The 24,710-nt window shown below is 39.4% G+C and overlaps 1 protein-coding gene and 1 long non-coding RNA gene across 2 annotated transcripts in view; one reads left to right on the top strand and one right to left on the bottom strand.

Moving 5' to 3' along the window:
• Positions 1-662: 662 nt before the first annotated feature.
• Positions 663-1,836, bottom strand: LOC134300160 (uncharacterized). Its single transcript, XR_010007318.1, has 2 exons — positions 1,523-1,836; positions 663-970 (listed from the first exon to the last, which is right to left on the bottom strand). It is a non-coding gene; the product is annotated as an uncharacterized LOC134300160 (long non-coding RNA).
• Positions 1,837-22,841: 21,005 nt separating this feature from the next.
• Positions 22,842-24,710, top strand: part of LOC134336185 (ras-related protein Rab-26-like) — a 61,087-nt gene continuing 59,218 nt past the window's right edge. Inside the window, exon 1 of the mRNA XM_063018891.1 lies at positions 22,842-23,255. Within this exon, the coding sequence (XP_062874961.1) occupies positions 23,076-23,255 (180 nt within the window). The 5' untranslated portion in view covers positions 22,842-23,075. The remainder of the gene's footprint in view (positions 23,256-24,710) is intronic.

The following is a 24,710-nucleotide window of genomic DNA, read 5'->3' as shown; positions in this document are numbered from 1 at the left end:
ACGCGTTAGCCCGCACTGGGCTGCGATCCTGCGTGCTAAATGGATCTCATTAGGATGACCGAGTAGCCAGGGTGTGTGTTTGTTGACCTGGACGGCTATGTTTGTGTCTAGGGGCCACGATCGGGGAACCAAGCGGCTGCTCGACGGCCTATGGCTGGACGTTCTGCGGCTCGGGGGCGTGGCACCGATTACAGACCTTCATATGGTTAGGTATAAGAAGGGCGCTTCTTTTTTCACTTCTGACCAAGTGACGTCAGGTGTGGCGTGACTCACCTGAAGCCAGAATCGCACAAAGACGCAGATTCAGGACTCAAATAGGTCAGTGGCGTTCTGGGTAATTAGCTTTTAACATGCTAATTATGATGAGTTCGTCTGACTAATATAGAGCATGTTGTGCTTTACGCCTTGATTCAAATCTTATTGTAGGGCTAATAAAGGGTGCATTCAGTAGCTGTGGAAAAAAAAAAACTATTTGTGTATTTCACTGGACTGAAGCATTTATTTTATTTACTTATTTATTTTTGCCAGGATTATGATGTGGTAACTGTGTCTAATTTCTGCTGGATGTTGTCTGAACTTGAAATTTCTCGTGCTGTGTTCTGGAGCTGCAATAAACATTTGTGAACTTGTGTTTCATAGTAAAGTTTGTCTTAAGTTTGGAATAATATCTTACATTTGTTTATTATAAACATTCAAACACACTCAAAAATGTCCTTTCAGTCAACCACTTTATCCTGGTCAGGGTTGTAGCAGGTCCAGTTCCACCAGGAAACCTTGGACAGGGTGCCAGTCCATTGCAGGGCTTTGGCCATCCTTTATCCTCAGACATGTGCCAAAATGTATGTAAAGATGCCCAGTCAGAGGATACCACTGCTGAGATTTAAACCCTGTAGATGTTGCTGTAGATGTAGTACAATAGATGCAAAGAACATGGACTTAAGTCTGTGTTCACATGGACATTCTTGGCATCCTTTAAAAAACACATAGAAGTAAGTTGCTGGTGTGTTTGAAGGTGTTTATACAGGTCATATATACTGTACATATACACATGTACAGTACAATTGTACACAATTTACCATTGAATTGCGCCCCTGGAGCAGACAGGGTTAAGGGCCTTGCTCAGGGGCCCAACAGTGGCAGTGAATTAAATCAATAATCTTCTGATTGATAGCCCAAAGCTCTAACCACAAGGCTACCACTGTCCCCCACTAATGTACTAAATAATATAAGAAACAGATACAACAGGGATGCAAATTTTGCCAATTTCTTTTAACTACTAACCAAGTTAGTAGTTAAAAGAACCGATAACAAACAAGCATACAGGTAACCGGTAACAAACAAGCATACAGGTAACCGATAACAAACAAGCATACAGGTAACCGATAACAAACAAGCATACAGGTAACCGATAACAAACAAGCATAAAGCGTGAGTCAACGGATAATGTGGACAGGGTGTGGCTCTCCGTACACAAAGTCGATCCACATATCCTCTTGCAGGTAAACATACACTGATCACTTACCACATAGAAGCACTTTGTAGTTCTACAATTACTGACTGTAGTCCATCTGTTTCTCTGCATGCTTTGTTAGCTCCTTTCACCCTCTTCTTCAATAGTCAGGACCCCCACAAGACCACTACAGAGACAGGATTATTTGGGTGGTGGATCATTCTCAGCACTGCAGTGACACTGACATGGTGGTGGTGTGTTAGTGTGTGTTGTGCTGGTATGAGTGGATCAGATACAGCAATGCTCACTGTCACTGCTGGACTGAGAATAGTCCACCAACCATAACTATACCAACTATAGGCAACAGCACCCCGTGGGCATCATCCTGTGACCACTGATGAAGGTCTAGAAAATGACCAACTCCAACAGCAGCAATAGATGAGCGGAAGTCTCTGACTTTACATCTACAATAGAGTGCAACAGAGTGGACAGTGAGTGGACACGGTATTTAAAAACTCCAGCAGCGCTGCTGTGTCTGATCCACTCATACCAGAACAACACACACTAACACACCATGTCATTGTCAGCCTTTTTTTAATGTATTTATTTAATTTCAAATTAACCATGAACAGCCACTTTGTTCAGCGCTCAGCTTGAGCGATGTGGTAAGACATCATCAAAGTGCACGTATGAGATTAATATTTTTTAGTCTATTTTTTTATTAATTGTTAACTGTTTTCATATGTATTTCAGTGTTTTTTTTTATATTATATTTGTGATATTTAGTGTATAAGTGTCAAAAAGAACCCCATTATTTTACATTAGCCTCAAATATTGGAACGCATGGAACGCATTAACAGGTTTCCCATACATCCCTATGAGAAAAAATACCTTAAAACTTAATTTTTTAACTTGATGCCACTCTCAGATCCAGTTAAAGTTGTGTTTCAAGGTACCACTGTAAGAAAACATTGCATTGCAAGTCATACTGGGGTGGCAAAAAGAATGTGAGCAGAGAGCCAAACTAGAGGCAGGTGGCACTTACCATGCATGACCTCCGGAAGTACTTACGTATTGCTCATCCTGACCCCTAAAAACTGCTATGGGGGAACTGGAACTGGGCAGGAAGTAGGTGTCTTGACCTCCTTAAGTGCCCTTTTTTCTCCCAGCACTCCAGGAAGGAAGGATGCGGTTTGCTGTCCTCCGGCGACACACACCACATCTCTCTGAAAGAGACAGCATTATTAATTCCAGCCTCCTCTCTACTTTCTGCTGCACAGTCTCTCTCTTCCTTTGAGCTCCCGTTAGACAAAAGAAAATGCTGAAAGACTTGGCAGGCTGTTTTTGTTCCTGTTTGTCGCCAGTCAGACTTGTGTTGTTCCTTCTCCTGCTTTACATTAATTTGTTTATTTCTTTGTTTTGCTGTTTTATCTGACTACTGGATGACACCGGTCAGACAGAACGGGTGAGAAATGCAGTGCAGGCTTTCCATGTGATGCTCATGTCGTCTTATAAGCTAAACTTTAGATGAACAGTGAGTGCTGAGTTCAAATATTAACATTAAACAAAATCTACTGGGTCAAACATATAAAAATCATCTATTATTGATTTAATTGTATAAAAAGTTCTATAATGTGCTTGAAAATTTTGGCAGGGACTAAATTTTGATTCAGCGATTATGACTACTTATGGCTGGTGATTTTACTGTACCCATGTAAAAAGGACTAGTTTAACTGTACCTGTAGTCCATATAGCTCAACACAAGACTTTTCTAAGCAACCCCACCTCCCAATTGTACAGACAGTCATCTGTAGCTACAAAATATATGAAATACATACACCAATTAGGCATAACATTATGACCACCTTCCTAATATTGTGTTGGTCCTCCTTTTGCTGCCAAAACAGCCCTGCAACTGTGATGCACTGTGTATTCTGACACCTTTCTATCAGAACCAGCATTAACTTCTTCAGCAATTCAAGCTACAGTAGCTCGTCTGTTGGATCGGACCACACGGGCCAGCCTTCGCTCCCCACGTACATCAATGAGCCTTGGCCGCCCATGACCCCATCACCGGTTTACCACTGTTCCTTCCTTGGACCACTTTTGATAGATACTGACCACTGCAGACCAGGAACACCCCACACGAGCTGCAGTTTTGGAGATGCTCTGACCCAGTCGTCTAGCCATCACAATTTGATCCTTATCAAACTCGCTCAAATCCTCACGCTCGCCCATTTTTCCACAACATCAACACATCAACTTTGAGGATAAAATGTTCACTTGCTGCCTCATATATCCCACCCACTAACAGGTGCCATGATAAAGAGATAATCAGTGTTATTCACTTCACCTGTCAGTGGTCATAATGTTATGCCTTGCCGGTGTATGTATTTTTGATCTATTACTTTTGTTATATTAAAAAAAGAAATGATTACACACATGTACCACATGTACCAACCATGTATTTACTAATCACAATATAGTACAGTTACCTCATATCACTTTGCCTTTGACTGTATGGAATTAAGTCGTCTGTTATAGAAATCGAAGCCCAGCACATGACAGCTCAGGTACATTGTAAGACCTTTTATGGGATGTCAAGGAGCTGAAGTTATCCTGCCATCTAATGGTCATACATATTTACTGCTTCTTCTTTTCTACCGTTAAGAGGTGCTTTACTGGAACTCAGACGAACAAATCAGGACATTTAAGTGGACATGAACAGAACCAGCTGATATAAAAATGCATTACAAGTATGGCTGCAAATCATGGGATTTTAATACTCTCAGTGGATATGCACTGATCAGCCATAACATTAAAACTACCTCCTTGTTTCTACACTCACTGTCCATTTTATGTTTCTACAATTACTGCATATCTTTTTAGCCTGCTTTCACCCTGTTCTTTAATGGTCAGTACTCTCCTAGGACCACTACACAGCAGGTATTATTTAGTTGGTGGATCATTCTCAGCACTGCAGTGACACTGACACGGTGGTGGTGTGTTAGTGGAGTGGATCAGACACAGCAGTGCTGCTGGAGTTTTTAAATACAGTGTCCACTCACTGTCCACTCTATTAGACACTCCTACCTAGTTGGTCAACCTTGTAGATGTAAAATCAGAGACGATCGCTCATATATTGCTGCTGTTTCAGCTGGCCTTCATCAGTGGTCACAGGACGCTGCCCACGGGGCGCTGTTGGCTGGATGTTTTTGGTTGGTGGACTATTCTCAGTCCAGCAAGGACAGTAAGGTGTTTAAAAACTCATTTAGCATTGCTGTGTCTGATCCACTCATACCAAAACAACACACACTAACACACCACCACCATGTCAGTGTCACTGTAGTGCTGAGAATGATCCACCACCCAAATAATACCTGCTCTGTGGTGGTCCTGGAAGAGTCCTGACCATTGAAGAACAGCATGAAATGGGGCTAACAAAGCATGTAGAGAAACAGATCGACTACAGTTAATAACTGTAGAACAACAAAGTGCTTCTATATGGTAAGTGGAGCTGATAAAATAGACAGCGAGTGTAGAAATAAGGAGGTGGTTTTAATGTTATGGCTGATCGGTGTATTTACAAATATATAAGAATAAAAATTATTAAGTATTTGTTTCTTTCACTGTATTTCTGCATTAAATAAAAAGTATGAAAGAGATGCTTTACTAACAAATTCTAAAATCAGTAAAAGCTAGCTGTGACCTCTTAGCTTGATTTTGCCTCATGCTGCCTTGCTAGCTCCAGTATTTATTCAGAATTAGCATGTAGCGCTAAGCAGATAAGACTGTAAAGACGGTGTGGCTTTATGAGACGAAGTAGTCACTTTATTTTAGTCAAAATTTTAATTCTAACCACCTCTAAACAGTTCTCTGCAGTAGTTAGCAAGCAAGTCATAAACATCTGTTTAGCCTTAGCCTGCTAATTGGTCTCAGTCGTCTCTTTAGTAGTTTTAGTTTAACAGGCAGCAGTTGTTGTAAAACAAACAGCCTGGAAAATAGAGCTGCCACGATTTATGGCTTTTCATTAAATTAGAACACAAACGCCTAGACTATTTTAGTTTGGGTTTAAATTTTAGGTTATTTTAGGTTATTTTCAGTTTTATGAACGCTTTATCCTGGTCAGGGTTATGGCGGGTCCAGTTTTATTTACCTTTAACTGTATATGTACATATACGTAATACAAACACATAGCAAATACTTAACTTAGCAAATACAGTTAATTGATTATGCAGTAAAATTAATATAAATATATACTACCTCTACTGAAATGTAAAAATCACACATTGTATAGACTACACATCAGAAAAATCTAATTTCTAAATAAATCATCAGAGCAACAACAGCTGTAATTCCAAGCAATGGCTGAGTGGTATAAAGCACCTCAGTAAACATGTCTGTAATAAATCACATTTTATCTGTCTGTCTGAATGACTAACCTGCACTTTGTTAATGCCATAATGCAGAGTGCCAGCTAATAAGTTTGCTGAAAAACAGACTGGGTTGTTTTTAATGAGCTTGGTCTGGAGGAACTTTGACGGGCCTACACCGAGCCCTGATTTGCACCCTGTCCAACACTTGGAGGCAGCTGTAAGCCAGACGTTATGAACACTTTGCTTAAGCTAGATCTCTGCGTTCAGGCTTAACATCAGCCCATCGAGATATGTGGAGATTATTTTAACAATATATTGTCCTCCACAGTTTTGGAATTGGGTGTTTACTGGTAAGCTGTACACTTTTTTGCTTGTTTGCTCCTGCTGTCACCACATTAGTCAATTCTGACAGTAGCCACATGTGTGAGGTCTTAAATCCCACCACCTCAATCTCTGGACATGCAGAGGAAGTTTTGGTAGTGGGTAGAATTTATGGCCTTAAGTAAGGAGCACCCTGTGAATTTAGAGAATGTACCGTTACGAGTCTGCTTATATGCATAACAGCAAGTGCTAGCTAGACGTTGTGATCGTAAATCAGCTCTAAACAGAGCAGGGCTTGGGATTTCTCTTCCAATGGTGATGAGATATTATTACAGCTAATAAAGTGACTGATATTAGTTTTATCTGCTTTCTAGTCCTCAAGGTACTTAAGGTCTGATGGAACATCTAAGTCTTAATATTTATCTGCCGCTGTCAGAAAGTGTTTAGTATTTTGAGTTCCTATACAAGTTTACTGTGAGTTCTACCTAAATTATGACCATAATACTCACAGAAACGTTTTTTATCATTATTTTGTGGTGTAGGATGGTTCATAATATCATTTAAGGTTACGACATGTCCTCTCATCATGACTGATTACACCTGTTGACTTCTCTGTGCCCACATTAGTGGAGCAACTTTGCATCTATTACATTTCACCAGAAGCATTACAAGAACAGAGTCTGAGAGTCAAGGAGAAAGCTTTGTCATTCAGAGCTGTTGTAAGCAATTTGAGGTCACATGATCAACTGTAAAAAACAATTGTATGATCCACAGTAAGAAAACAAAAGGCTCGGTGGGTAGCACTGTCGCCTCACAGTGAGAGGGTCCTGGGTTTGAATCCCAAGTTGAGCAGTCTGGGTCCTTTCTTTGTCCTTTGTTTGCAAGTTCTTCCATCTCTGTGTGGGTTTTCTCCAGGAGCTCAGGTTTCCTCCAACGGTCCAAAGACTTGTAAGTTAGGTAAATTGGAGATACAAAAATGCACTTAGCAGTGTATGACACTGAACTCAACTAATTAATCATGGATATCCTGTAACTACCAGTCCTGTCATTAATGGAATTAAACTCCTAATAAACAAACAAGTGCATGTAAATTTTTTACTTCAACTTTATCCACAAAGTTGAATCAGTTCATCTGGACACAAGCTGGTTGTAGAGGTAAGTTTCCTCACTCATCCAAGTGACTTCTTCAGTCTAACTGATTTACATAACAACCGACACCGTGATCAGGTCTATATGTAAATCACAATGACCATTAATTACAACGGCTATGTGTGACTTTCACATATGATTGAGGTATAGCTCCTATCACGGCATTGAAAGATGGTGAGCGATGTTCAGGTTCAGGGATGGTCGTTCCCTCTTCACATAGATGGCCTCTTTGACTCCTCATTCAAACCAGCGTTCTTCCTTGTCAAGGATCTGCACATCTTCATCATTAAATGAGAGATCTTATATGTTGTGCCATCCGTTTTGCCAGTGGCTGTTTAGTTTCCCCGATGTACAGTTCCCGGCAATCTTCCCAGCACCTAACAGCATACACTACGTTACTCTGTTTGTGTCAGAGGATCTGATCCTTATGGTGAGCTAGTTTCTGGCATAGCGTGTTTTGAGGTTTGAAAGCAACTGAGTCGCATTGTTTGAAAAATATGCGTCGCAATTGTTCTGCTACTCCTGTCACATACGGAATCACGACTGGTTTGCATTTAGACCGCGGTTGTCCTTCTTCTACCTTAGATCCGCTGGAGCAGTGTTGGGGCATTTTTCCAGCTTTGATGAATGCCCAGTTATGTTAATAAGAGATTTCTGTCTTTCCTTGGCAGCAGTGGCAGTACTGTGTGCTTAGTGGTGTGCTTCATTGGATGATGGGAGTCAAACCTAAAGTACTGGTCCATATGTGTCTACTTTCAAATGCCCCCCATCTTGAATAGCAATTTCACAATCTAAGAAGGCTAAACTGTTGTTACTTGCATTCGTGAAGACTTTAACTTCACTTTTTGTATTGCACACATTAACCACCATATCTATTTTCTCCCGTCTGGATCCCTAAAAAATCTTATTTTTAACTTCATAAAAGGTATTTTAACTTTTTTAAGCCACTGTTTTGCTGGCAGTGTGTTTCTTTACAAAAACATTTACACAAAGCGCATCTTTGAATTGACTCCGGTTACTGTGATGCCAGCTCAGCTGACACCAGTGGCTACAAGCGTGCAAGTCTGTGCCAGTGGTGCAGAGCTGTGTGGTTTGTGGGTAAACAGCAGGCAAATGACAGGCTGCATTTTTACACACACACACACACACACACACACTACTCGCATGGGAGAAAGCGCCACTTGGTACGGCCCACAGCTGAGGGAGCACTTGTTCTGCTTACAGTTGGTAGAGGGCTTAAGGACACCATTTAGAGGCAAACTTGCCCAAAGTTTTATTCTTTGACGTCAGATAAACTGACCGACACCTTAATTTTTCAAAAAAGTTTTGAAGCGTTGCTTTTGGTTGACCTATTAGCAAAGCTAATTGTATTATTGTTACAGGCCGTTGTTTTGACAGACATTTCAATAAAACTTGGCTGCATTTTAATTTCATTACAGTATAGTTTGGCAATAATAACAACTGAGGAGATAGGCAGCAGGGCTTGTGTTACAGAATCATGTCCTTCATTGCTGTGTTTTAATATTTTTTTGGACTAGTTAATAAAAAAAAGCACACACGCACACACAAGCAGTAACGGTCACTGGCATGATCCTGGTGCACTGTTATTTTCTCTAACTCCTGGCCTTGATTTCTGCCCGTTTTCACTGTCCTTCCCTCCACAGTGACCAGCTGTTTGTGATTTGAGACAGGTGTGTGTGTGTGTGGAAGGGGGGCAGAACCAATTTCAGCTGTCCAGGGGCTTTGCTGGCTAAGTAAAGGGGTGGGGGGATAAAGAAGGGGCTGGGTCCACAGAGGTTTAACATAGAAGAGAGAGGGGTATTAAATTTCCAGTACTAGGTTGTAATGGGTTTGGTGCCACCTCATTGGAGAGCTTCCAATTTATTGCAGGGAATCACACTCACATATCCATTCACTTTCTTGTACTGAATGTGCTGGTTTACACTGTGTAGGATTTTGTGTGTGGATTGAGACACAGCCCTCCAACCTGTATTATTTTTGCTTTATGTACAGTCTGATACAGTGAGCTTTGTGTATTATTGTATAATTTTCAAGGATTTGCTTTTAGTCAATAATAATTAATAATTAATAATTAATCATTAATAATTAATAATAACAAAAGGTTGCCACATTTCTGACCTGTGTTGAATCTACAATCCACACCTTCTAGTGCTGGGATTTAATAAAACCTGTTTATTTATGAATGTTTAAAAACTGTGTAACTTTAACTTACAATGTAATTAAATTAATTGTAAAAAAAAAAATATATATATACAGTATAACCAAATCTTTCGAAATTTTTCATATCATTGTTTACTTTGCGCTGAGTCTGTGGCGTCATCTAGTGGCCAGTCAGAATAATGCGTAATAATATCATTATCAACCGTGCTACAGTGAAGTCAAAAGTTCATATACACTTGCTTGTAAGAGGCATGTATGCCATTGCAGTTTGGGGAGTTTCATTATTTTAATTATTTAATTATTATTATTAACTTTTTTACCATCAAATTTTAATTGAAACTTTCTCTCTCTCTCTCTCTCTCTCTCTCTCTCTCTCTCTCTCTCTCTCTCTCTCTCTCTCACACACACACACACACACACACACACAGTCACTGGCATGTTACTGGTTCACATGTAGTTCAGTTCTGACACTGTTAATTTCTCTCAACTCTTGCCTGGATTCCGCCTCTATCCACTGTGTCGTTCCATCCACACTGACCAGCTGTTGTGATATGAGACAGGTGTGACCCGATTTCAGCTGTCCAGAGGCTTTACTGGCTGAGTAAAGGGGGTGAACAATAAAGATTAGGGTGGGCCTTCAGTGCTGCATGTACAGATGTTTGATATAGAAGAGGGTTACAGGACAACACACACACACACCAAAGGGAATTAAAAGCACCCAATGTACAGTTGCAATCAACCTGCTTCACCTTAAAAATCTTGAAAATATACAAGAAGTCTCTGTGAACTGATAAAATATATTTATTAATACATACAAGCTATTTTTTACAACTTGTCCATGTGTCTCAGTAAATCTTAACAAGCTTCTGACACCTCACTTGTAGAATCTTCACCCATTCTTCTTATGGAAAAGCTTTCAGCTCTGTGAGGTTTGAGGCTTTCATGCCACTACTGCTTTCTTCAAGCCCCACTAAATATGGATTTATATCCAGAGACTGAGGCGGCCACTTTAGGTTATGTTTGGTAGACTTGGAAGTGTGCTTACTCACTCACTAGGATCCCTTGTGCAGTTTCAATGCACAATTTGTAATGATTGACTTCTGACTATGACAATGACACCCTCTAAATACATTATTATTGTTATTATTATTATTAATAAGGCAACAAAAATTAATACTGCTGCCAAGAAGTAATATTGTTTAATTTTTTAATTCATCATGTAAAATGTTTACTTAATGCCGTCTCAAAAAATGCGCCTGCAGCTCCCTCTAGTGGACAATCTGAATAGTGCTTCAAATAAAATCAATACTGTAAGTGGGCTGGCTTTCTAAATGATTATAACACCTTAATACTTCTTACTTAAGTCTTAACTATAAACTTGATTCATTTAATTTCTTCAGTAGTTAACTGAGTCAGTAACAATAATAAAATGTATTTATTTATTAAGTAGAAACGTTAAATATATAGGTATAATTAAAGCATTAATTTACAAGTTAAAGAGCAACAACAGAGGTAAATAAATACTACCACAAAACTATGTCCAATTAAATAACAGTTTTTGCACAGACAGGAAGCCTGGACTAACTGGGACCATACAACTACCGGCAAGATTTCATGGGCAGAGCTTTGGAGGTCAGAACCATCTAGACTCAAGTTTCTAACCTGCTCATTTCAGATAAGGATGCAGCAGAGAGCAATGGTGACAGGAAGGAGAGGCGAGAGCAGAAGTGTAGATTGGTTGTCTGGCCAGGTAGGTCTGGCCATACAGCGACTGTTGAGCAGTACGGGGGGAAGTTGCTAGGTTGGTGACTCAAACTGTGGAGACTGAGCTTTAGAATCGGTGTGAGAGCAGCATAGAGCCACAAGGGACCGACGTGCATGTGAGACAAAAGAGTCGAAACGCACCGGCAGATGATCGTGGAGAAGCTGCACTGTGGCTGCTGTCGTGTTGCATTCCGCCCAGGCCTTGGAATACTCACACTGGGGGCTGGTGGTTAGTAGGATCGGTGAGTAGGAGAGAGAGAGAGAGACACTGAGCCACGTTGTGTTATTGGGGCCTGCTTTCTTAGGGACACATTCCGCCTTACGGTTTTCCCTCCTTTTCCTTTCTATTGGATGGTTTTAAAATTAATTGTGATCAGATTTTTATTCTTTATTATTGACTAGAGATTTGTGGAGCTTCTCAAAACACAACCGTGACTTGGTCAATAAAGCTTTTTTTAAATGTTGGCAAATTGTGGTGGCCTATCTTTGACTTGCTCACACCCCAGATCAAAAAGAACCTGCATGCTTTTGAGTATTTAGTGTTTGGTTGGACCTAAATTAGATGTTTACATATAAATATAGAAATGTGTAGTCCCAGTTAGAGTTCCTAGAGCTCTTTAATTTCTAGGTGGCATTGTTGGCAACAATTGGCCAAAGTATTGTGACGTGGAAGCTGTCACATAGCTGTGGCTTTTCTGTATACATAATCATCTCTCTGCTGTGCCTTAAAAGAACAAACCTGTAAAGTATTATGCCCCCGATAATTTGTCTATGTACAGTTTATTTCTTTGTTTATAAACTCAGCAAACTCTAGACACTTACATTAGCAATCGGTTAGACAAAATGTCCAAGATCCAAAGTCTAAAGCAGCTAAAAACACGACTCAGGTAACTGAGTTTGGGAAACTCCCATTTTGTGAAAGATGTCAACTTTTAAGGTGCTGTGTATTGTAGCTTTCATTTAATCATTCAATTTATGTATGTTATTTAATGACGGTCATAAAAGAGTGACACTTGTCCCCATGCTGTATCCAAGTCAGGGTGTCAGTTGGCGTTGATACAGTATCTCAAACTAACAATAAATGAATAGAAGTGAACGGGACATAAAAACAGGCGTGGCAGATGGGCAGGGGTTTGTATCTCCATGCTGTATCCAGAACGGGGTGTCATCAGTGGGCTGTACGATATACTAAACTGTTGGGACGGTGTCAATATTTCAAACTTTAAAACATTTAAGGGAAGTAAATTAGGTGAAAAAAATGGGCATGGCCCGTGGACATGGGTTCGGATCCCCATCAGTGGGCTGATATAGAGGTGCATTGCCTGAAGAAAATGAGTGTAATTGCAATGCAGTGGACGTGGCCAGAACAGCATTGATATCTCGAACTTTCATAAAATAAATAAAAGTGAATGGAGCTAAAAACGGGCGTGGCATGTAGACATGGGTTCGTATCCCCATGCTGTATCCATAGAGTTGGAACAACGTTGATATCTCGGACTTTGGCTAGATTTAGCAGCACATAGTGCAGCTCTGTAAGCATGAACATTTTCTTTATAGGCATCGGCATGCACCACAAGTTTTGATTTCTTATAAAGCTTTTCAAGTCTGCGACAAGCCTGTTTCATTGTGCAGAGTTCAGGTGTGTACCAGGGGGCCGGGATGGTGAAAGAAACAGCTTTATTTTTCATAGGTGCTACTGCATTAAGAGTCTGAGAGAGAATTAAATTCAGCATTGGAGCATGTTCCTCATGAGAGAAAGGGGCAGAATGAAGTGGGAAAGCCCTAATGATAAACTGGGCAAAACGAAAATAGATCTTTTAACTGACTGACGTGTTACTGTTAAAGGGACGGTGAACAAAATGAGGAAAAAGGTTTTTATAGAATACATGAGCTATGAGGTCAGATTATATATCCCACCACCACTTAGATGTTTTAAATGTCAGAGGTTTTAGCTGCAGTGTGTAAAGGAAAACAAAGATGTAGTAAATGCAGTCAGGAACTTGAGTATGGTTAATGTAAAGAGGGAGCAATAATGAAGTGTTGTAATTGTGGAGGGGAGCACAGTTTAATGTATCACGAATGCATGAGAAGAGAATGCAGGAGGTACAGAGGATTAAAGTTGTGCAAGGGATATCTTACGTAGAGGCTACCAAGAAGGTTCCAAGAGACACCAAAAAAATAAGTACTAAAACAAGGATCAGTGTGATAAATTAGAAGAAACGTTATTGGTGAGTAAAGGTAAATTTGTACTTTTTATGGCAGAGATAATTAACTGTTCAGTGCTACCCACTTAACCACTGTGCTGCCCCAAAAGAATGAGAATCTCATGCGTTATACCACTACATAAAATATTCTGTAATAAAAGAATAAATGATGAGTTGGCTGTATATATGGTAGAGTTGGTGGCAATTTAACAAGCAGTGACATGGGTGGAGCATAATAGGCCAAAAGAGGTGGTAGTGGCATCAGATTCCAGATCAGCTCTGTTAAGTCTGGATTTGCCTCAGGCTGAAGCAAGACAGGATATTGTGTGGGAAATAAAACAGCTGGTTAATGACAAAATCAGGGACAGGAATTTCATTTGTATGGGTTCTGGCTCATGTAGGAGTAGCAGGGAATGAATGTGCAGACGAATATGCAAAACAAGCAGCAGGGAAGAATAAGATTAAAATTAAGATCAAATATAGTAAAGCAGAAATTAAAAGTATTGTTAAAGATAAAATTAAAAACAAATGGCAAAAGTTATGGGACACAGCACAGACAGGTAGACAGTTTTATAATATTCAAAGAAGAGTGGGAAAGTGCAGAAACACAAGCAGACCAAAAACAAAAGGAAGAAGTGTTATCAAGGTTGAGATTTGGACACAGGGCAGAATAGCACACTAGCATTAATTAAGAAACATGAGAATGGGAAATGTGATTACTGCATAGTCCAGAAACTGTAGAACATGTAATTATTTACTGTTCTAGATATTATAGACTCAGATTAATCAAAATCAAAATCAGAATCTATTTTATTTTGTATTTATTAAGTAGCAGATGTACAAGGAATTTCTTTTGGTGCAGGTGTGAACATACATAAAGGATAAATAACAAAAAGGTACACTAGAACTAAATGTATAATAAACAATAAACAATGTAGCAGCAGCATGAACAGTACAACATCAGGCAAAGTGTGCAGTGAGGATGTACAGGACGGTACACTAAGTAAAAAAAAAAAAAAAAAATAGAAAAGGTATCTCATGCATATAATAAAATAAATATAGCAGTGATAAAAATTGTGCAATAGAGATTATTTACACAAAGTGAATGTGCATTAACTGTATATAAATATGAAAAACCATGAGCATTTATTAAAAAGGAGGGATGAGGGAGTAATCCTTGTTTAGTAAGCTGATTACCTGGAGAAAGAAGCTGTGGGGGTTGGTGGTGGTTTGTTCGAGTCTTTAATGCTCTTCCACAAACTACTGGTTCCACACAGTGGCGTTAATGCACCAAAAAGTCTGAAAACATCAGGTTATGAAGTGTGTACTGATTGTGGCAGAATAAGACATTATTCACTGAGCGAGTATTTAACTGTAGAACTACAGACGTGCACCTACATGGTATGTGAAGCTGAGAAAATCTACAATAAATCTAGATTCAAGTAGGTGTAATGGTCTAGTAGTGTATATTACTTATGTGGAATTATTTAGCATTTAGATATTGAACATTCAGTGCGACTGAACAAAGTGTTTAAACAAACATGGTAAATCAAATGGGTTTACAAATCAAAAGAATATAATAACTGTGGGTTTGAACTCCTTTTGTCCTCAGGCTGCATAATATGCAGATATAAAAAAGGAAAAACTGAACGAAGAAAGGATGTCTTGAGTGAGGCTGGTGGGGAAGCAGCTGTAACAGCCCATTTGACAGCAGCTAACATTCTCAGAGTTCTAACATACTCATCTATAATCTGGACAGAGTCGTCCATGGCGGTGTTTGGCAACAATACAGCCAAAAACCGCCACTGGCTGTGGACAATCTGGTCATATAACCGCAGAAGCATAAGGGACTGAGTAAGTAGGTCAGGTAAGCAGAAGCAAATGCTCCTTTTGTTCTCAGGCACGGTGCTAACAGCCAGGTTCAAAAAAGCAGGATAGTCGCAGTGCTGACAGCCAGGGGAAGCAGAGCAGGATAGTTGCCTCAATAGCATTGCAAGTATTTGGCCTTTTTTAAACTTCAATAGATTTCTCTGAAACGTGTTTTATTGTATCAAGAAATATCCACATAACACACTACAATTCATATTTTGAAACTGTTACCGTTTAATACCTAAGAAAAAACTGATTTTATCCATAACAATAATACCATTGGAATACACAGCATAGCAAAAACCTCAATTTCATTGTATTTAGCCTTTTTAAACTTCAATAGCTTTTAAAATATTTATTACATTTCTCTGAAACGCGTTTTATTGTATCAAGAAATACCCACATAACACACTACAATTCATATTTTTGAACTTTTACCGTTTAATACCTAAGAAAGAACTGATTTTATCCATGACAATAATACCATTGGAATACACAGCATAGCAAAAATCCTCAATAGCATTGCAAGTATTTAGCCTTTTTAAACTTCAAAAGCTTTTAAAATATTCATCAAAAATATCTGAAACGCGTTTTATTGTATCAAGAAATATCCACATAACACACTACAATTCATATTTTTAAACTGTTACCGTTTAATACCTAAGAAAATAATGATTTTAACCATGACAATAATACCATTGGAATACACAGCATAGCAAAAACCTCAATAGCATTGCAAGTATTTAGCCTTTTTTAAACTTCAAAAGCTTTTAAAATATTCATAAAAATTCTCTAAAACGCGTTTTATTGTATCAAGAAATACCCACATAACACACTACAATTCATATTTTTAAACTTTTACCTTTTAATACCTAAGAAAAAACTGATTTTAACCATGACAATAATACCATTGGAATACACAGCATAGCAAAAACCTCAAAAGCATTGCAAGTATTTAGCCTTTTTTAAACTTCAAAAGCTTTTAAAATATTCATAAAAATTCTCTAAAACGCGTTTTATTGTATCAAGCAATATCCACATAACACACTACAAGTCATATTTTTAAACTTTTACCGTTTAATACCTGAGAAAAAACTGATTTTATCCATGACAATAATGCCATTGGAATTAAGCCAGGAAGAAACGACAGCCCAACATCAGCAGCCCGAGTGAGTAAGATGACTCATTGGTTTTGTATTTAGCCATTTTGGTGTGTAGAGATCAATAAGCCGGCCAATTGATACGTGTAGTCAGCAATACTAAATAATTAATTATATGCTGCAACTCTCATCAGGATAAAATAAAAGTAGTTTTTGATGGTGGATTGTACTGTACCTTACTGTACATCTAATACTTCTCTCTCTCTCTTTTCAACACAGAGGCAGAAGAGTCGGACAATAAACCCTTTTCCCATCTCCTGTATCCCTAATCCTGTCTCCTCACACCCTTTTTTTTCTCTCATTTCAGATCATCCTTATCCTTATATCATCCTTTACAAACCTAATCCTGTCTCCTCACCTTTTTTATTTTTTTTATTTTCATATTACCATGCCCTGTATCCTTCACAAACCTAATCCCATCTCCTCACCTCCCCCATATTACCGCCACTCCCTGTATCCTTCTCACACCTAATCCTGTCTCCTTAAACCTTTTTTTTCATATTACCTCCACTCCCTGTATCCTTCACACACCTATCCTGTATCCTGAACCCTTCCTTGTTCCAACACCCCTTTGATCATACTTCCCCATTATTTGATGTAGATACCCTCTCCATTGCCATTTCTTCTTTCCCTTAATCGCCTTTTTTTCTCTCTTAATACCGCCCATCATTTCGAGTGTAATGTCTTCCCAAAATATGTCTAGTAAGATTTGTGTTGGTCTTCCAAGCTGTTCCCATACATCTGTATGTGTTAATAAAGACTCTTTGGATAAAAACGCGGCCTCCTGACTCCTGTATGCCGAATTTCTAACACCACCGATATGTGAACACTAACACACAAGTAACCATCCAACATTTATGCAAAATGCACAAAATATAACAGAACGACTCACAATTCCAAACACGATGGTAAAAATCTTTAACAAAACCAAAACAGAAACTCTGATCAATTATTTGAAAAAATACAGGACTGATAATACACATCTAGAAATAGACATGAATAATAAAAACATGAATAAATAACACGAATAAAGCTAGGTTACCCATCTTGCTATAAGAATGACCAATGGGTAAACATGGTGTTAAACAAACAAAAGCTTCAGAGAGCAGTGGAGAGTTCAGTCCTTTCATGTGAGCTGCCAGAATATGACAAAAATGAGGTGAAACTTTAGGGTCTGTTCCAGGACGAGGAAACGCAGGGACTGGGAAATGAGCGAAGGAGCGGGAAATGCTGGGCAAGTGATAAAATTTCAGATGGTCAGCCTGAACAGAAGTCTGAAAGCTAGCAAGCAGCAGAAGGTTATTGTCCAGACAGGGTTCCTGGCAGCACTGGGGAGTCACTGTCCACTCTATTAAACACTCCTATCTTGTTGGTCCACCTTTAGATTTAAAGTCTAAGTCTGCTGTTTGAGTCGCTTATCTTCTAACTATTTGTGTTGAGAACATTTACAGCAATACTGAAATCAACTCCACACAACTCTGGAGTCTGTAACTCTGGAAATTCAACACTGGCGATTTTGCTGTGTGGATGAGAACAATTCCGCTCCGAGCTGTGGGATTGTGATACAAAACTGAGAACTCAACTGAGAACAATGATGAATTGGAGAATTGTGAGGCAGTCCAGCAATGTGACTAGTTCACACTACCTTGCTGTTCGCTCGGCGATCGAAACTCTGCTCTCGGTCGCTATGTGTGAACTACTGCTCAACAACTGAATCCGACCTACTCGCCGAGCAGTCGGCGACCAAATCGAGATTTCTAGCATGTCAGATAACTGATCTGAGTTGCACAGCTGGTACTGAGTGCTATGTTGAACAGCCAATGAGAACGCAAGATACGAGACGTTGTAAACAGGTGGGACAGGGGGGTAATACAGTTTATATAAGAATACATCGGCACACCCACGTTTTACAGTATTTCTGACCTTATCGTTCTCTACAAAACAACACCAACGTTACATTGCAAAAATATTAATTAACCTCCAACTTACTACAGAACAATCCATACTGTTCGTGTTGCCAAATCCACTCAGATTCTCGGAGTTCCCGAGAACTTATGGTAGGCCAGTAAATGATGTTGGACAAAAAGCTCTGGTTTGCAATCCCAAAGGTGTTCAATGGGGTTAAGCTGCTAGTTACTAGACCTCCTACCAGAAACTACGCCTTCATGAAGACAGTTGAGCAGAAAGTGGATTTTTCACACACTTGGACACATACAGTATATTTGTATATAATGAAATAATTACATTTATTAAATATTATTAATTAGCATTAATAATAATCTGGCTAAACAACTGAAGTTATAATCAAGAGCGTCCACATTTGGTCATACAGCCTGAAACCACCCAAAGGATGCCTTTAACCCAAATGCATGCATGGTCATACATGTCAAATAAGAGGGCATTTTTACAGTTCCAGGTGCACCCTGTGGTGCAAACACTCTCCTGGTGATGCTAACATGGATTTCTAAACACTTCAATCACAGGTTACTTCAAGTGCACACTTAAAAGTAGATCCCCACCTTATTATCCCTAATAAAAACTCCCAGCATCCCACCTCATACAGTTTAGGAGTTATGCTTTACTTTAAGCTTGCAAAAGATCTTGAATGTTCCTGGATTGATTCCTTAATCGAGCTTTGGTAGACTTGGAAGTGTGCTTGAAGTCATTGTCACACCACACACACACACTCACACTCACACACTCACACTCACACACACACACACACACACACACACACACACACACTAACCTAGGGTTAGTAATACTGTTTTAACTTTACATATGTAGGCCTTCAGCCCCTTCTAGTGGAAGATCCAAATAATGCATGGAATAAAATAATTATTATAAGTGGAGGCCACAGTTAAGGCCACTTGAGATACAAATACTGTATGCCATGGCAGTTCTGGCTTTCTGAATAATTATAACACCTTAATACTTATCTAGGTCTTTACTATACACTTTATTTATTTAATTCCTTCAAGTGGTAAACTAAGCCACAATATGTATGTATTAAGCAAAAAAGCTAAATAGATATATATTTAACGCAAGAATGTGCAGCAACAACAGCGGTAAATAAATACTACCACAAAACTATGTTGAACTAGTTGATTAATTAAATAACAGTTCAACTACTTCTGAAATGTATGGAAATTAAAGCTTGTTATTTCTGCCAAATACTGATCTGATGCTGATCTCAGCTAGTTTTGGGTATATAACAACAACAAAAAAAACTCTTAATCTACAAACTGGTAGATGACCAGCAGTAACCAAAAGAAACATTTAGTTCAGTTTAGAGTTTAGTGCCTAAATGTGCAACAAGTCTTTGTCAGTGACTAATCAGAATAAGTATAAACATGTTTACACACAGGGAATCCTGGTTAGTAAGTAAAGAGGTTGTTGTTGTGCTGGTGTAGTTGTTTACACAGCCTGACGAGCATCCAAAACCACAGATCCTGATTAGACTGACCAGCTTAGCTAAGCATGACTATCTTAAGCTGTTGTCCATCATCTTTACATAAGACAAGTCAGGTTCTGTGCATGAAATTGATTTTAAGCTTTGGTGTCACCTACTAGTTTTTAATAGCTAAAAACAGAGAATCGACTCTTTTGAGAGATAACTCTAAATACATTGAGTTTCAAGGTATTTTCCCATAAGAATGTATGAGAAACCTGTTAATGCGTTCCATGGTCCCATTTATACTGTAGGTATAGGTGACGTCGAGTTACAAGGTACCACTGTAAATGGATTACGAAAATCTAATCTTTTAGGTCAATCAGAAGGTTAGCATTTTAAGGACTAACCAAAAATACATTGAGTTTCAAGGTATTGTTCCCATAAGGATGTATGGGAAACCTGTAAATGCGTTTCATGGTCATGTATATAGGTATAGGTGACGTTGAGTTACAAGGTACCACTGTATGTGGATTACAAAATTCTACTCTTTTCGGTTAATTAAAAGGTTAGCATTTTAAGGGCTAACCCGAAATACACTAAGTTTCAAGGTATTTTTCCTATAAGGATGTATGAGAAACCTGTTAATGCGTCCCATGGTCCCGTATGTACAGTAGGTATAGGTGATGTCGAGTTACAAGGTACCACTGTATGTGGATTACGAAAATCTAATCTTTTAGGTCAATCAGAAGGTTAGCATTTTGAGGACTAATCCGAAATACATTGAGTTTCAAGGTATTGTTCCCATAAGGATGTATGGGGAACCTGTTAATGCATCCCATGGTCCCGTATATAGGTATAGGTGACGTCGAGTTACAAGGTACCACTGTATGGGGTTTATGAAATTCTAATCTGCCTTAATTTGTTACTCTGTGGCTGGATGGGTTAAATAGAGATCAAATACACAGCAACTTGGCTAAAAATCCATATATGATTATTATTATTATTATTATAGTATTTAATAGGGCAGCATTAAACCGCTTTGTTTTTTTTATTGAGTGCAAATATTGTGACTTAAAAAATAGAAATCTGGCAACCCGTCTCTCCCACTTTGTACGGAGTGATCAGCACCATGGACAGCTCGGTGTTGTTATGTTTTATTTTCTGTATTAGATTATTAAAATTTGTGCCATTATTTATGGAATTAAAATGACAGAATTGTTGAGAGGTCTGTAGTGAAAGGTTCAGTGAATGCAAATACAATCGATAAGAACATCTTATGTATTAAACATCATATTTTGTTAACAAAATACACAAGATACAGTGAAAAATCAGGATCAGAATCACCCCCCTCCTTCCAGTGGTAAAGTGATCTAATTGATTGAATCTTAGCTGTGTTCTAAAAGTGCCTGGCATCCCTTGGCAAAACGGTTGAATGCCTGAGGGGGGTGAGGTTAAATGGGTTCCTTAATGCTGCTGCAATTGCAACCTGTACAGATCGCAGTGCATTACTCTCCATACACAATATTGATCTTTTTAAGAAGTGAGAAAAAATGGATGGCAATTGTAAAGGCTTTCCTTATTATTGTAAAATATGATTGCACAGGTTTGCTTCTATTTAGTCACAAGAACCTGCAACATAAATGTGCTGGTGTTTGTTAAAGTAAGACCTTGAGATCAAATGTAGGATGTGGTTTATTTAGAGAGGATCATCACTATGGAGGGTGCTTTGAATTGAATTGGGACCCCTTGGCAGTCGTTTGTAGAGTCGTTTCCATCTAAATCTGTTCGTGTAAGGGAAAAAGCTTGATGGTAATGTGGTGTAATGTACTAAAACAACAACATAGGGACACTAAACATCACAATTATGACCAAACTTAAGTACTTTATATAACACACTGTCCATTTTATCAGCTCCACTTACCATATAGAAGCACTTTGCAGTTCTACAATTACTGACTGTAGTCATCTGTTTCTCTGCATGCCTTATTACCCTGCTTTCACCCTGTTCTCCAATGGTCAGGACCCCCACAGGACCACCACAGAGCAGGTATTAATAGGTGGTGGATCATTCTCAGCACTGCACTGAGACTGACATGGTGGTGGTGTGTTAGTGTGTGTTGTGCTGGTACGAGTGGATCAGACACAGCAGTGCTGCTGGAGTTTTTAAACACTTCACTGTCACTACTGGCCAACAGCGCCCTGTGGGCAGCGTCCTGTGACCACTGATAAAGGTCTAGACGATGACCAACTCAAACAGCAGCAATAGATGAGCGATCGTCTCTGACTTTACATCTACAAGGTGGTCCAACTAGGTAGGAGTGTCTACTTGAGTGGACAGTGAGTGGACACAGATCCACTCATACCAGCACAACACACACTAACACACCACCATGTCAGTGTCACTGCAGTGCTGAGAATGATCTACCACCTGAATAATACCTGCTCTGTGGTGGTCCTGTGAGGGGCCTGACCATTGAAGAACAGGGTGAAAGCAGGCTAAAAAAAAGTATGTAGAGAAACAGATGGACTACAGTCAGTAATTGTAAAACTACAATTAAAAACTGAGTGTTTCTATATGATAAGTGGAGCTGATAAAATGGACAGTCAGTGTAGAAACAAGGAGGTGGTTTTAATGTTATGGCTGATCGGGGTACATTGTAATGAAATATTTACATTATTATTATTCCTTACTGTATGGTTATTTTAGTAGGGATATTTTTTTTTTAATAAAACCCTGGTAAACTTGTTTTCTATTACAAAACGAGATTAAAAACACACCGCGGTACCTTTAAACGTCTCTCTTAGCTTACAGTACGCACACTCTCTCACTCTCCCTCACAGTACCAGGTATTGTTTGCTGTGAAACGTGAACGCACAGTGTATCTGCACCGAGTGAACGCTGCACGGTATACTCCAGTCGCATCGGTGTTTGTGAACGTGGGAACAAACGGAAGCGCGCGCGCCTGTGAAGTCTTCAAATCCGAATTAAATCTCTGTACACTTGCGTTTACTAGTAAATGAAACAAAAGTAGGTGTGAAAGTTGGGTTCGCATTGCTAGGAATCAGATGGCACTTAGAAGCAGGTGAACATTTAAAGAAAGACTGACTGAGAAGAGAAGAGGAGATTCTAAGGGTTCTGGTTCATCTGGTAGCCGGTGCGCACTCAAGTCGGTCAAGTCGGAACCAAAACTCCGTGGCTTTGGTGCAATGTCGAGGAAAAAAGCGCAAAAGAGCAAAGGAGGCAATGCAAGTCCATCCACCGCCAAGGAGAACAATCATAAATCAGGGAAAAGTGGCCTGGTGGTGGGGGTCCAGCCTAACGGAGTGGTGCACCCGTGCCGTACCTCAGTCAGCAACAGCAGCGAGTTTTACGACGTCGCCTTCAAGGTAAACACAACATCATGTTTACATGGATAGAGTAACAACATCAGGACCAATGCAGTGCAGTTACATTTAACAATTTACACCTTTTTAGGAGCGAGAAGTGCTTAAAACTTGAGAGGATAGGAAGAGTAATAGAAAAATACACCATAATACAGTGGTACCTTGAAACTCGACGTCAATTGGTTCTGGGAGTGGCGTTGAGTTTCAAAGGCGTTGAGTTTTAAGGTATTTTTTCCCATTAGGATGTATGGGAAACCTGTTAATGCGTTCCATGGTCCAGTAAAACTGCATATATTTTAGGCTTATGCAAAATAATGCTTAAAGCTCCACTTACCATATAGAAGCACTTTGTAGTTCTACAATTAGTGACTGTAGTCCATCAGTTTTTAGCCTGCTTTCACTCTGTTCTTCAATGTTCGGGACCCCCACAGGACCACCACAGAGCAGATATTATTTAGTTGGTGGATCATTCTCAGCACTGCAGTGACACTGACATCGTGGTGGTGTGTTAGTGTGTGTTGTGCTGGTATCAGTGGATCAGACACCTCACTGTCACTGCTGGACTGAGAATACTCCACCAACCAAAAAATATCCAGCCAACAGTGCCCCGTGGGCAGCGTCCTGTGACCACTGATGAAGGTCTAGAAGATGACCAACTCAAACAGCAGCAATAGATGAGCGATCATCTCTGACTTTACATCTACAAGGTGGACCAACTAGGTAGGAGTGTCTAATAGAGTGGACAGTGAATGGACACGGTATTTAAAAACTCCAGCAGTGATGCTGTGTCTGATCCACTGATACCAGCACAACACACACTAACACACCACCACCATGTCAGTGTCACTGCAGTGCTGAGAATGATCCACCACTTAAATAATACCTGCTCTGTTGTGGTCCTGTAAAGAACAGGGTGAAAGCAGGCTAAAAAGGTAAGTAGAGAAACAGATGGACTACAGTCAGTAATTGTAGAACTACAAAGTGCTTCTATATGGTAAGTGGAGCTGATAAAATGGACAGTGAGTGTAGAAACAAGGAGGTGGTTTTATTGTTATGGCTGATCAGTGTACAAACACTAAAATTTAATTAAAAACTGTTAAAAAACAATACAAATACAATAAAACCTGTACTTTACTTTTACTTCATTATTGTTTCCTTATGCTTCTTAATCATGAAGATGCTTGATCTTGGAATACCGTATTCCTTTAGTTCAGTAAAGGTGGCTCAGTGGGTAGCACTGTCGCCTCACAGCAAGAAGGTCCTGGGTTCGATCCCCAGGTGGGGCGGTTTGCACGTTCTCCCCGTGTCTGCGTGGGTTTCCTCTGGGAGGTCCGGTTTCCTCCAACAGTCCAAAGACATGCATCCAGGCTAACTGGAGATACAAAATTGTCCATGACTGTGTTTGACATTACACTTGTGAACTGATGTATCTTGTGCAATGAGTAACTACAGTTTCTG

Source organism: Trichomycterus rosablanca, chromosome 22 (assembly GCF_030014385.1).
Source record: "Trichomycterus rosablanca isolate fTriRos1 chromosome 22, fTriRos1.hap1, whole genome shotgun sequence".
NCBI classification, from domain to species: Eukaryota; Metazoa; Chordata; class Actinopteri; order Siluriformes; family Trichomycteridae; genus Trichomycterus; species Trichomycterus rosablanca.
This window is presented reverse-complemented; position numbering and strand designations above follow the sequence as displayed.